Genomic DNA, 12,534 nt, shown 5'->3' with positions numbered 1-12,534 from the left:
GAGAATAACTCTGCCATGTCACTGTCTTCAGAACAAACCCCACCCTGACTTCATTAGCTCAGCACTCCTCAGTCCACTGGGCCAGAGGTACACTTGTTGACTAATTTATACTGCCTTCTTGTTTGCTCAGTTTTGTTTTTCAAGTTTGTGTGGCAGTTAGAGCAAGAGTTTGGGGTTCAGGAAACCTGGTTTTGAAACTTGGCCCTTTCCAGCTGGGTGACCTTTGGAAGACTGTTTAACCTTCCTGAGCCTCAGTTTTCCCATCTATAAAATGGAGATGATAATGCCTTCCTCAGGGTTTTTGAGAAGATTAGAGAGAACGCAGGTAAAATACCTGTTTCCTGGCCCAGAAGGATTACTCAATAAATGGAATAACAATTTTTAACAGAAACACTTTTTCTTTTGCCATACTTTGATCCTGCATGTTCTTTCCAAATACAAGTTTTATCTACTATTTTTAGTGGTGGTTAAAAAAAAGAAAAAAACCCCACAGGTTTAAAGACAAAACCACCCAAAACTGAACAATGCCTTATCCGCTTACTATATGATCTTGGTCAAGTTACTTCTCTGTGCCTCTGTTTTCTTATCTGTATATAGAGATGATAATATTTGTTCAAGGAGTGGCTTCAAGATGAGTGAAATAATATATGTAAAGCCTCATATATTGTAGATATTTAAAAGTATTTAAGAGGGAGAATGTAATGTAAGGGAAAGTATAGGGCTATGGTGTTGCATCTGTGTCCAAAATCTGACTGTACCAGTTACTGAATCTCTCCCAGACTTAGTTTACCTATATGTTGGAAAGAATAATACCTCATTGGATTTTTGTGAAGATTGCTTAAAATTACACGTTTAAGAGTACCTGGTCCAGTGCCTGAGACTTGGTAGGTAGTCAGTATGCAGACCTATTAATTCACTCATGCTTTATTTATAAAGGTCGAGAGTTAACCTGGTACTCAAATCAAACAGTAATAAATCATAAGTGCCCATTCTTATTTCCAACCCATAATATTGTCGAAAAGCACTTTATGCTATTTTGCATATAAAATCCACCTGGTTTACTTGAATTTATGGGTTATGGATCTTTCATCATTATAAACTGCAACCCCTGGCAATAGCGTTCCTTCCCTCTCCAACCCCCTTCATTTTCAGAGGATTATATTGTATGGCATTGAAAACCTGTAACATTGAAGAAATTAGCATATTCATGTGTATTATTAAAGTCAGGTGGGTATAGAAAAGGTTGCAGAAATGAAACACATTACATTTTTTCTGAAATCTGAAGAGTACCAATCTACAGTACTAATTAAAGGAATGAAGCCCAGGCTACACACAAAAGCTAGTTTAAAACACTGCTTTGTCACAACTTGCTGCTGCTTGTCTTCGATGGTTTTTTCCCCCTTTTGAGTGAAATACCTGGAAATTGTAGATCTTGGAAATTGCTCTACTTCCAGCTGAGGCATTTTAGAGAATGTAAACTGTGGAGGAGGGGACCGCAGCCGTGATGACAGGAGAGGAGCATGCCTGGCCTTTGCAGGTGGGGCCTGTTGGACAGAAACAGGCTCTGTGCCAGAAGCATTTTGGTCCCTGGGTACTTTCTTTTGCTTAGACGTATGGCACAGTGCATTGGGAAAGTTCTAGGACCCAGGGTCAGAGGATATGAGCTGCAGTCTCATCTTCACTGCTCATTAGGTTTTTTGATCTTGGCATCTCTCTCTTGCCTTGGTTTCCTCATTTTTAAGATTGCAGACTTCTTGTCCTGCTCACCTTTCGGAGCTGACGTGAAGAGCAAGCACAGTGCTGCATGTGACTTCACGTTGCAAACTGTAATCACCACCCAGAGGTGTGCTTGCTCAGACTCCTTCATCTCTAAGGTCTCTTCCAACTTTGCATTTCACAATTTACATGTGAGTGAGATTTGGTCTCCCAGGGAGAAAGCATAGGACTGGGGAAGAGGGGAGTATACTTTCTGATTATTTTCTGTTTCTCGTGCTTCTGTTAGATACCGTTTGTAATAAGAACAAACAAAGTAAGCCCCAAACCTCCCTTCTTCTTTCTCCTAGAGAAATCTGACAGAGTATTTTGTGGCTGTGGATGTAAACAACATGCTGCACCTGTACGCAAGCATGCTCTGCGAGCGCCGGATCCTCATCATCTGCAGCAAACTCAGCACTGTGAGTAGACAGTCGAGGCGGGCTTTTGAATTTTATTTTAATTGAAAGATGTATCGGAAAGATTAAAGAAAAGTTTAGAAAAAGAAATCAGCCACAATCCCCTCAGGTAGTAACATGTCATTTTCATTAATTATTCATGTTCCTTCACAGTGTCAATGCACATTTCATTTATTCTTGTAGTTTCACAATCAATTATAAATAGTTTCCCATTTGATCGTGTGTTATGAACACTTTGCATATTTCCACATTCTTCCATTATTGTCATTTTTTATATGTCTGTATCATATTCCATTATACTGATGTGTCATCGCTTGCTAAATCTTTCTTCTCTTCATGGCCGTTTAGGTAGTTCGTAGTTTAATTCTTTAGTAGGTAACACTGCAGTGAACATCTTTTGGCTACATTTGACTGACACAGTTTGTATTCTAAGCATTGGGACCACTGGGTCGAAGGACTGAATGAGTGCTATGACTTATGGATGCCAAATTGCTTCCCAAACAGGCTATGCTCTTTTATAGTGGATGCTGCCAGCTGTGCATGAGTGTACCATTTGCACTGCAGCCTTGCCAGAATTGTGTGTGTGCTCGTGGACGTGTGCTTTAATTTTCCAAATAAAATAGGCATAAAATGGTATTGCAGGTTTGCTTTATTTTTAATTTCTTTGGTTAGAGGTAACTGAACATTTTCCATGCTTTGTTTTTTTTTCCCCCCTATTTGCATTTTGTTATTTGTTAATGTCTTTTCTCATTTATCTTATAGGGCTCTTGATTTAAAAAAAATAAATTAGGATGAGCTCTTTTTATATTGTAAAAACTTTTACTATATAATATAAATTTTTTCATATTCTTTTTATGTTAGTTTTTTTAACTTGCTAAGTATAGGAGTTTATATTTTTCCCAGTATCTATTATGAAAATTCTCAAACACAGAAAATTGAAATCAGTTTGCAGTGAACAGCCGCATAATTCCATCTAGATTCTGCCATTAACATATTTCTGTGCTTGCTTTGGCCCATCTTTATCCATCTATCCATCCCTCATACCATCCATCAAGCCATCTTATTTTTTGATGCATTTCAAAGTAAATCACAGACATCACTATGCTTCTCCCCAATAATTGCGTATGTTTGTTCTTAACTAAAGTTCAATATCTGTTTACAGTATTTTTTTTTCTTTTTGAGGTAAAACTTACAAAAAGATATTGACTAGGAGAAGTTGACTGTTTGAGAGGGTAGAAAGACCATCTTACGGTGGGAATTTCCCTATTGACGTTCCTATGGATAGAATCATAGGCCTATGATTTACCTATGTGTTTACCCATGAATTCAAGGCACCTAATGATGCAAACTTAGTGAGACCTCTAGAGTTTTCTTTATGGTTTTCATTGTAATTTTATTATTTATTTTTTTGGTATTGTTTGCTTGTCAAGAATGCACAATTTTTTAATTGCCTGCTAGGTGCTAGGCTTACAACGCATAGTAGGTGATAAAAGCACGGCCCTTGCCCTCAAGGGAAAAACAGCCCATAATAGACCCCTTGCTTTGTTTTGCATTTGGTTTTAAACTCGTAAGTGTAGTTCGTAATCTCAGGGCCTGAACACCCAGACTGAGGTTCAGAATGAGAATATTGCCAACCAGATTTATCATTGCCTCTTTATGAGGCTGGATAGATTAAGAGTACATTTGAAAGAGTCTAGTCCATAACCAGTTACTGTTGCTTTGAAGTATTAAACTTAAGTAGAACAAAAATAGGACATCATAACAGTGGAATTGAATTCCCATGATGTTTTTGAGCCTTTAATATGTGCCAGGCACTGTGCTAAGCCCTCTTCATCTATTAACTCATTTAATTGTCACTACAACAGTTTGTAGTAGGTTCTGTTATTTCTCCATATTATAGATAAGGAAGAATGTATCTTCTGTGTGATTTTGTTTAGATAAATGTAGGGGATTAAACACACAAAGTTATTTCTGCTCCTTCCCAAAACTAAAATGAAATAAAGGAGTAAATCAACAAGCACAAAGAGCAGATGCAGCAGAAATCTTAGATATTAAGAAAATGCTGTTATCAATGTTATGCCAACATTCAAAAACTAAGGTGAAATGAACAGAAAAATATAATTTACCAATATTGAATTAAGAAGAAATATAAAAATTGAATTGGTCATTTAATTTATAGAAATTGAATCAATATATAAATTTTTTTTTTTTACAAAACACTCAGCCTGGATAGCTTTACAGGTATTATCAAATATCTCAAGGAACAGGTAATTTCAATCTTAGACAAACTCCTTAAGAGTCTAGAAAAAAGACGGAACACCCCCTGAGCTTTTCTTGTGACACTTGTATAATTTTGACATTCAACTACACGAAGAGACACTACAAGAAAGAAAAGTTATCAGCCAATCTCACTCAGTAACATAGCTGTAGAAATCTTAAACAAAACAGTAGCAAATACATAAAAAATATAATTCATAATAACTGAGTTGACTTTATTCCAGAAATGTAAGGCTGATAATACTAGAAAATCTGTCACTATAGCTCACCACATTAACATATTGAAAGGGAAAATTCAAATGTTCAATATGAATTTTCAATAGAGAAAAAGCATGACCATGTTCATGAATAGGAAGACTCATTATATTAAAGGTATAAATGATGTATATTATAGATTGCATACAATTCCATTCAAAATCCCAATAGGATTTTACATAGTACTTGGCAACCTGATTCTAAAATTAATATGGAAAGCCAAAGGGAGAGCCAGGATATACTTGAAGAAAAAGAATGGGTGATAAAGTTTGCTTTACCAGACATCAAGACTTTTTATAGACCTCTAGTAACTAAGATGCTAGTAACGGCATAGGGATACACAAATAGACTGATGGAACGGAATAGAGATTGCAAAAACGGACCATGTGTGTGGGTTCTTCATATACAACAGAGGTGGCATTGTAAAATCTGGGGAACGGATGGACTTGTCAATAATTGATTATCCACATGGGGAAGAAAAGGGAGATAATTTATATCTTATACAACTTGCAAAACTGAATTCCAAATGGATCAAGGACTTAAATGTCAAAGGCAAAATTTTAAAACTTTAGAAGACAAAGTAGGAGAATAATCTCTGTGATCTTGGAGTAGAAATGGATTCAGTTAAATAATCCAAAATATGCATCATATAAAGGAAAAGATTACAATTGTGAATTTTGTTCATTAAAAAATACCATTCAGAGAATGGAAAGACAAGGCACAAGCTGAGATGAGGTATTTGCTATATATAAAACTGACAGAAGATTAATATCTGAAATATATAAAGAACTACTACAGTAAAAAAAAAAAAAAAAGCAGAAGACAAATCTATCAATAGAAACATTGGCAAAAAGCACAAATAGGCATTTCACAGAAGAAACACAAATGGCTAATAAATATATGGAAAGATGCTCAACCACATTAGTAATCACAGAAAAGCAAATTAAAACTACAGTAATTAAAACACTAGGTTTGCAAAAATTAGATGTCTGATAAAGCCAAGTGTTATATTGCAGATGTATTGGAGAATTTCATGTACTACTATTTGAAGAGTATGTGGCACAGAACTATTTGCATATGCCCAACACTCAGCAGTTCCACTCCTGGGTGGAATTGTGTGTGTGTGTCTGTGTGTCTGTGTGTGTACATACACATACCTACACGCTCTTTTTGGTCATGTATAGTGGGATACATGTGCAAGCATGTTCATAGCAGCATTGTTGTTTTGGGTTTTGTTTTTTAAACCTGGAAAGAGCCCACATGACCATCAACAGAGAACTCATAAATTGTTGCATAGTCATACAGTAGAATACTGTGTAAGTGAAGATGAACTACACTATCAGCATGGTGGGGTCTCTAATACAGAATTCTGAGTAAAAGAAACAAGCTACAGAAGAATATACAGTATGATTTCATTAATATAAAATTCAAGTAAGAAAAACTAAATGGTATATTATTTAGGGATACATACAAACCAAGGAGGGGGGGAATGATTAACACAAAATTTAGGTAGTAGTTTCCTCAAAGGGAGTGAAAGGAGTATAGTTGGGAAGAGGCATACGTGGGACATCAGAAGTATTACTTTCTGTCTTGAGCTAGGTTAGGGATCAGCAAACCTTTCTGTAAAGGGTCCAATAGTAAATACAGTCATTATTGCAACTACTGGACTCTGACCTTGTAGTTTACAATCAGTAACTAGTGAGTGTGACTGTGTTCCAAGAAGCTTTATTTACAAAAATAGGAGGCACACCAGACTTAGCCTTCGGGCTGTAGTTGGCCAACCCTAAACTAGGTGCTGGGTTTTGGCATCTTAAGTTTTTCTCCTTTAAGTGTCACTTACATGATCTACATACTTTTATATGTATATAGTTTTTAGAATTCTTGAAAAGTTAAAAAAGAAGATACCAAGCCCTTTTATCATGAAATTTTACAATACAGGGATAGAGACAAAGTAGTTCTTGTACAAAGGTTAAGAATCAAACTTGCACAAGATTTTGCCATGGCAATTGTAGAAACCAGAAGATAGTGAAGCAGTGTCTAAACTTCTAAGGGAAAATTATTTCTAACCTGAAATTCTATCCTTATCTGACAGAAGCGCTCAGGAGAGAGTGGCACCAGCCCCTACCACACCTGTCAACCTCCTGTCATCACTAGTCCTCCACTCACCTTCTCTGTTGTGGATGCACTGTCCATCCTTTCTAGGCCAGCCACTCCGCGTGTCCACCTGACTTCATTCAACAAATATTTTTTGTGGCCCTTTCATAGGTACTGGTGATACTACAGTGAACAAAATAGGCAAAAATCCCTGTCCTCACATGAAGCTTACATTCTAGTAGGGTAGATCTTCAATAAATGAGGTGAATTAAATATATGGTACAGTAGCTAGTTCTAAGTACAAGGAGTACAGTAAAGCAGAGGAGGAGAGTGGATGGGGACTGGGGAGGCGGCAGGGATTGCAGTTTAGATAGATGGCCAAGGAGTGCCTCATAGAGAAAGTAGCACTTCAGCGTCCTTCCTGTTACCTTACGGAAATTCCTCCAGCACTGAGCTCCTCTCTCCTGCATCATTATTTGTTCTTCTCTACTGGTACATTCTTAGGCGCTTGCTAACACGGTATAGTGTCTCCCAGACTTCAAAACAAAACATCCTTAACCACATTCCTTTTATCCCATTTGTTTTCTTCCTTTTAGAATAAAATTCCTCAAGAGAGTTATTTCTGTTTCCTGTCTAATTCCTCTCCTCTCATTCTCTCCTCTGTCTTGTGTTAGGAGTTAGCCCCCACCTCCACTGAAACGGCTTTTGTTCAGTCACCAATGACCTCATGTCAAATAAAACGAGTTGATATTAATACTTGCAAAACTCTTAGAACAGAGTTTGGCATAAGGTGTATGTGTATGTTTTTGATAAATTATTAACATCTGTAATGGGAAGTCAAATGTTAATGTTTAAAAAATTTTTTTAATAAATTTATTTGTTTTATTTATTTTTGGCTGCACTGGGTCTTCATTGTTGCCTGCGGCTTTGTCTAGTTGCGGTGAGCGGGGGCTACTCTTCGTTGTGGTGCGTGGGCTTCTCATTGCGGTGGCTTCTCTTGTTGCGGAGCACGGGCTCTAGGCGCGCGGTCTTCAATAGTCGTGGCACACAGGCTTACTTGCTCCGCGGCATGTGGGATCTTCCAGGGCCCGAACCCGTGTCCCCTGCATTGGCAGGCAGATTCTTAACCACTGCGCCACCAGGGAAGCCCTAATGTTTAAAATTTTAAATCAAGAAATAGTTATTTAGAAATAAGGAGATAAATACTGTGTTGAATGGGATTACTTTGAATTAAGGGTAAGGAGTATCATGAGATGGACTGCTACTTGCCAGGAGTATAAGCCTTTAGCAGTTTTTGTTTTGTTTTTCAGACTATAAACACATTACTTTGACTCAAAAAAAATTTTTTTTAACAAACAATTGGTTCTTAACTGAGTTCTGAGTTTTACTAACTGATGGTAGAAATCTCTTTAGGGAAGGGGAGGGGCCTCCTTATACCTCACATGGGACCAGCAGCATCCTGATGAGTTACGTGCAGTTTCTCTGGGGATAAGTAGCTGAGCAGACATCAGTTTTATCCAAGCCTCTGGACCCCTTCAATTTCAGAATTAAAAAGTTTTCTAATTGTTGTCTTTTACTTCCTTAATAGTGGCTTTTTATTATCTTCTCGATGAAGGAGAATGCAAAGGCTACTTTAGCCTGAAGTTTCTGATGACCCTCTCTTGACAGATCCAGATGTGGCCTGTCATACCTTGACAAACCAGATTTTTCTCAATTTTGTTTGATAAGATGTGGGCTTAATGCTTCTCAGAGCCATCAAGAATCTGAAAGATAAAAGCTGTTGAACACCCCAGAGTGCCGTCTTCCATAAAAATGACTGTGCGTCAATAGAGACAAACCCAGCCATGTTTAGTCCAGAGTCAGGTAATATTCATTTCAGGCTTTCTCGGTCAATAATGTTGTCATATTCTGTATAAGAAAAATGTTAAGTTTTTGTTCTTTTTGTGCAGTTAATGTATATTGATTGTTTTCCTTTATAAATGATAAATAGGGAAGGCTTAACTACATCTTGTTCTCTAATGTAAATACTTCAGTGAGATTTCTTCTAACACAAAGGCCCTATTTTTCTTACAGATTTTCATATCTGAGTTTAACTCATATTGCTTTTTTGATAACTCTTATGGATAGCAAGTAGGTCTAAAATAAGACCTTTATAACGATAATATCATCTAATATCATCTAATTGCAACAGAAGTCCTATTATCCCATTTTACAGACTGGCCCATCCACTCAGAGAGATGGGTTAACTTGCCCAAGGTCACGTCCTAGTCATAGAAGAGACAGATATTGCAGGTGGGTTATTATGATGCAGTGTCAGGGGAAGGGAGCCTTTGGCTTCAGGAAAGGGAGAAACAACCAATAATTACACGTACAGATGAGTCTTAGCCCCTTCAAAGTGCTTGCTGTGGGGACCAGGTTATGTTTATCGGGTGCCATCTCTCAAACGAACATCAGAATCCTTGTGTGGGAACTGTCACAAGAACCAGAGACACATTGTTAAGAATATCTGTCACACTTGAGGGAATCTGAAAATTCTCATAAACAGCCAAAAAGATACTCTGAGTCAAAGCTGGTGGATAATGTGGCTGGTGGAGCTGGTAAGGCTGGTTTGGGTAAAAGGTACATCCTGATTGTATAGTATTTAGGGAAGCTTCTTATGTAGCCTGTAAATAGCTCCAAGACTACCAAAGGCGTACTGACAGCATCCGTAGATTAAGCATGTAGGACACCCTTCTTTAGATTTGCTCTATATTTTATATGGCAGGTCCCCAATTATCCCCCACACCCTTTAAAAATTCTCTTAAGTTAATGTTTTTGAGCCACCTACTATGTGCCAGTCACTGTGCCAATCTTTTTTTTTTTTTTTCTCATTTGTTCTTGCAGGAACCCTAAGAACTAGTTGATTTTATTTTCCTTTTTCAGATGAGAATATTGGCACTTGGAAAGTTGTAGTGCCTTGCCTAAGATGAGCAGCGGAGATGGGATTAAAACCGCCTTCTCTTGGCTCCAAGCCAGCCCCCTTCTTACTATCTCATACTGCCCCCTTGGTAACTCACCGTTTGTCATGAGTTCCCTTTGACACTTGTACCCAGAGAAATATTTTTGGTATGATTCTGTTGACCATGGATCTGAAATCACAGAAAGAATTTCAGTCTGGATATTGCCTTGGAATGCACACTTAAGCTTTCCACTTCAGATTTAGTGAGCGTTTTCTATGTGCCTGGCACCAGGGAAGCAGAAGGCCAATATGTGAATGTCTAACTGGCATACTGACCCTATTGGCCAAAGCCCCATTTCCACGAGTGCCGTTCAGATTTAGCCCACCCTGTCTGCATGTTGTTAGACTCTCCCAGCCCCACCTGCGCCGCTCCTCTGCTGTGAGCCCAGCCTTGGTGCGTCCCTGCGGCATGTCTCCCCCAACTCACTGGGGCTTCAGGTTTTGTGTACTGCAGTTCCTTTCAGCCCCCGTGTATCTTGGCCCTAATCGCTCCCTCTATGACATAGGGGTGCTGCAAGAAGTTGTGAAGACTAAGAATATCCAGTTAAATGATGACAAAAGCATATTTACTTTACAAAGGAATGTGTATTTGTTTTATTCAGCAGATGCTTTTTAAAACAAGTTCTTAGGAAGGAAGCACAGTTTAGTGGCAAGACTGTTACCTAATTAATTGAGCCTCCACACCTAATTATTTGTGTGGTACCCATAACTGTGAAAAGAATTACTACTTTTCTGATAGTACATCATGTAAGGAAGGAAAAAAAACAAAACAAAAAACCTAATATCTTCTCCCTGTCAGTGTCTTCCTGTTAGTCCCAGAGAATGTGGGCTTTGGGCAGGTCTTGGACATTGGTGACCTGGGGAGTGGTGGGTGATACTTCTGTCTCTCCCCCACCCTACCCCACCCACCGCGCCCTCAGGTCTGACCCTTAGTAGACACTTCAGTGTTGGCATGAAGGGATGGGTAACTTCCCAGCCTTGCTCCCGTCCTGTCCCATCCACTTCCACTGACAGCGTCCACTATCTTATCACCACCTGGTCTTGTGACCTAAGAAGGGCCAGCTTGTGGACTAGGGAGTTTTTCAGATTTAGCTTCATCTTTACTTTCCTGATGAATTCCACCTGGCCGTGACTACCCCCAGCCTGTGTAGTGGGTTGGGTACCTAAATGATGTGTGTAAAGCTTTCCTAGCTCTTCTGGGCTAGAAGTAACTAATCCTGTTTGCTTATCTGCAGCCCTTGAAGCCTAGATGAGAGTGGCAGTTTAAGAAGGTTTGAAATACTGGACTAGAGCCAGGGCCTCTTTGCCTGCGCACTCCACTCTGCATGTTCCAGCCGTAGGAACAAACTGCATTATTTTGTTTCAAACTGTGCTCAAGGGAAGCCAAGACCTTGTAACTGGAAACTTACCAAACAGAGAATTCTAAGACTAAATTTAGTGTTCCATTTAAAAAATAAAATAAATCGAACATTTTGTCTGTTCATCTTTTATATGTTAAAAAAGAGAGAGATTAACCTAGTTCACACTAACAACCTAAGAAGAGTATTCAAAGAAGTGAGAAGAAAACTAATCCCTTTTGGTGAAGAGGGAAATCCTTAACAAAATGTAATGAAGTGGCATGAAATACAGACTCTGCAGCCAAACTTTCAAATAGCATAGCCTGTCTAATCTCCATCACATAAAATTTTATTGTGGCTCAGAGAATATTAAAAACTGTTAGAAATAGATGAAAGGAACTTCCATTGGCAGGAAATAGGAGTAGAGATTGGTATGTTTTATTTATGTGGTTTTTCTCTGGTTTTTAAATGTAAATACAATTAACTGCTTTCTGAACTATGTTCTCCATGTAATTACCTGTGAGTTCGTTTTCTCTTGTTCATGTTGAACTATAACTAGAATGAAGAACCTTGATGTTATGGAGACTATATAAACTATGTAGTATATAGAGTAACAACTGTTTAATTTGCAATACTTTACAAATTGTTGTGACATCAGCCAGCCATGGTCTCCCTACTAGTTCTTACCTTCCTCTCCTGCCTCTTGCTCAACACATTGAGCACATGTTTTGGACTAGCCAGAGGATTCAGATTGTTAATGATTCCCAAATTCTGATCCATGGATTAGTTGTGTTAGAAATCACTGAGAGAATTTGTTAAAAATTCAAGTTCTTGGGCACCACCTCCAGACATTCTGATTCAAAAGATCTAACATGGGACCGTGGGATGTCTGTTTTTTTAGGGTTCCCCAAATGATTGATACACAAGCAGATTCAGAACCAGTGAATAGACAGTTCTCTCAGACAGTATTTATTCTTTGATTATTTTGCATCATTAGAGTTCTTTTCATTTTGAGACTATGTAATAGAGGCTGATTAAGTTTGTTTAGAAAATATTTGTGAGTACAGATAAGCACTAAAAAATTCTTTGTTTCCATATTTCTCTTTGAGAGAGCTCTGATTTTGACATTGGCTAGTCTAGAACAGGACAGAGCTAAGTATAATCTATTTAAGGTCTCAGTAATGTTGGGTGCTGATATAGTCCACCAGTGTAATTTTAGATACGTGTGTATAAATAGATCTAGAGAGGTGATGTTTCTTTTTAGCCATTGCATTGAGAACACTGGCAGGGTATCTTGTTTATTATTTTAGTAGTATGGTCAATTTGTGAAACAAATGATATGTTCTTTAGATTATAAGACTGATAGCTTTTTTATATGACTCTTATGAATCAAATCTCTACT

The 12,534-nt window shown here is 38.0% G+C and overlaps 1 protein-coding gene across 11 annotated transcripts in view; it reads left to right on the top strand.

Moving 5' to 3' along the window:
- Positions 1–12,534, top strand: part of DENND1A (DENN domain containing 1A) — a 531,128-nt gene that overhangs the window by 289,823 nt on the left and 228,771 nt on the right. For 10 of the 11 annotated variants that reach the window (XM_082403251.1, XM_082403250.1, XM_082403255.1 and 7 more), the window contains one exon: positions 2,064–2,174. The exons of the other annotated variant lie outside the window; for it this stretch is intronic. In XM_082403251.1, the coding sequence (XP_082259377.1) occupies positions 2,064–2,174 (111 nt within the window). The remainder of the gene's footprint in view (positions 1–2,063; positions 2,175–12,534) is intronic. 11 annotated transcript variants of the gene reach the window in all.

Source organism: Balaenoptera borealis (assembly GCF_965194805.1).
Source record: "Balaenoptera borealis genome assembly, chromosome: 8".
NCBI lineage: Eukaryota > Metazoa > Chordata > Mammalia > Artiodactyla > Balaenopteridae > Balaenoptera > Balaenoptera borealis.
This window is presented reverse-complemented; position numbering and strand designations above follow the sequence as displayed.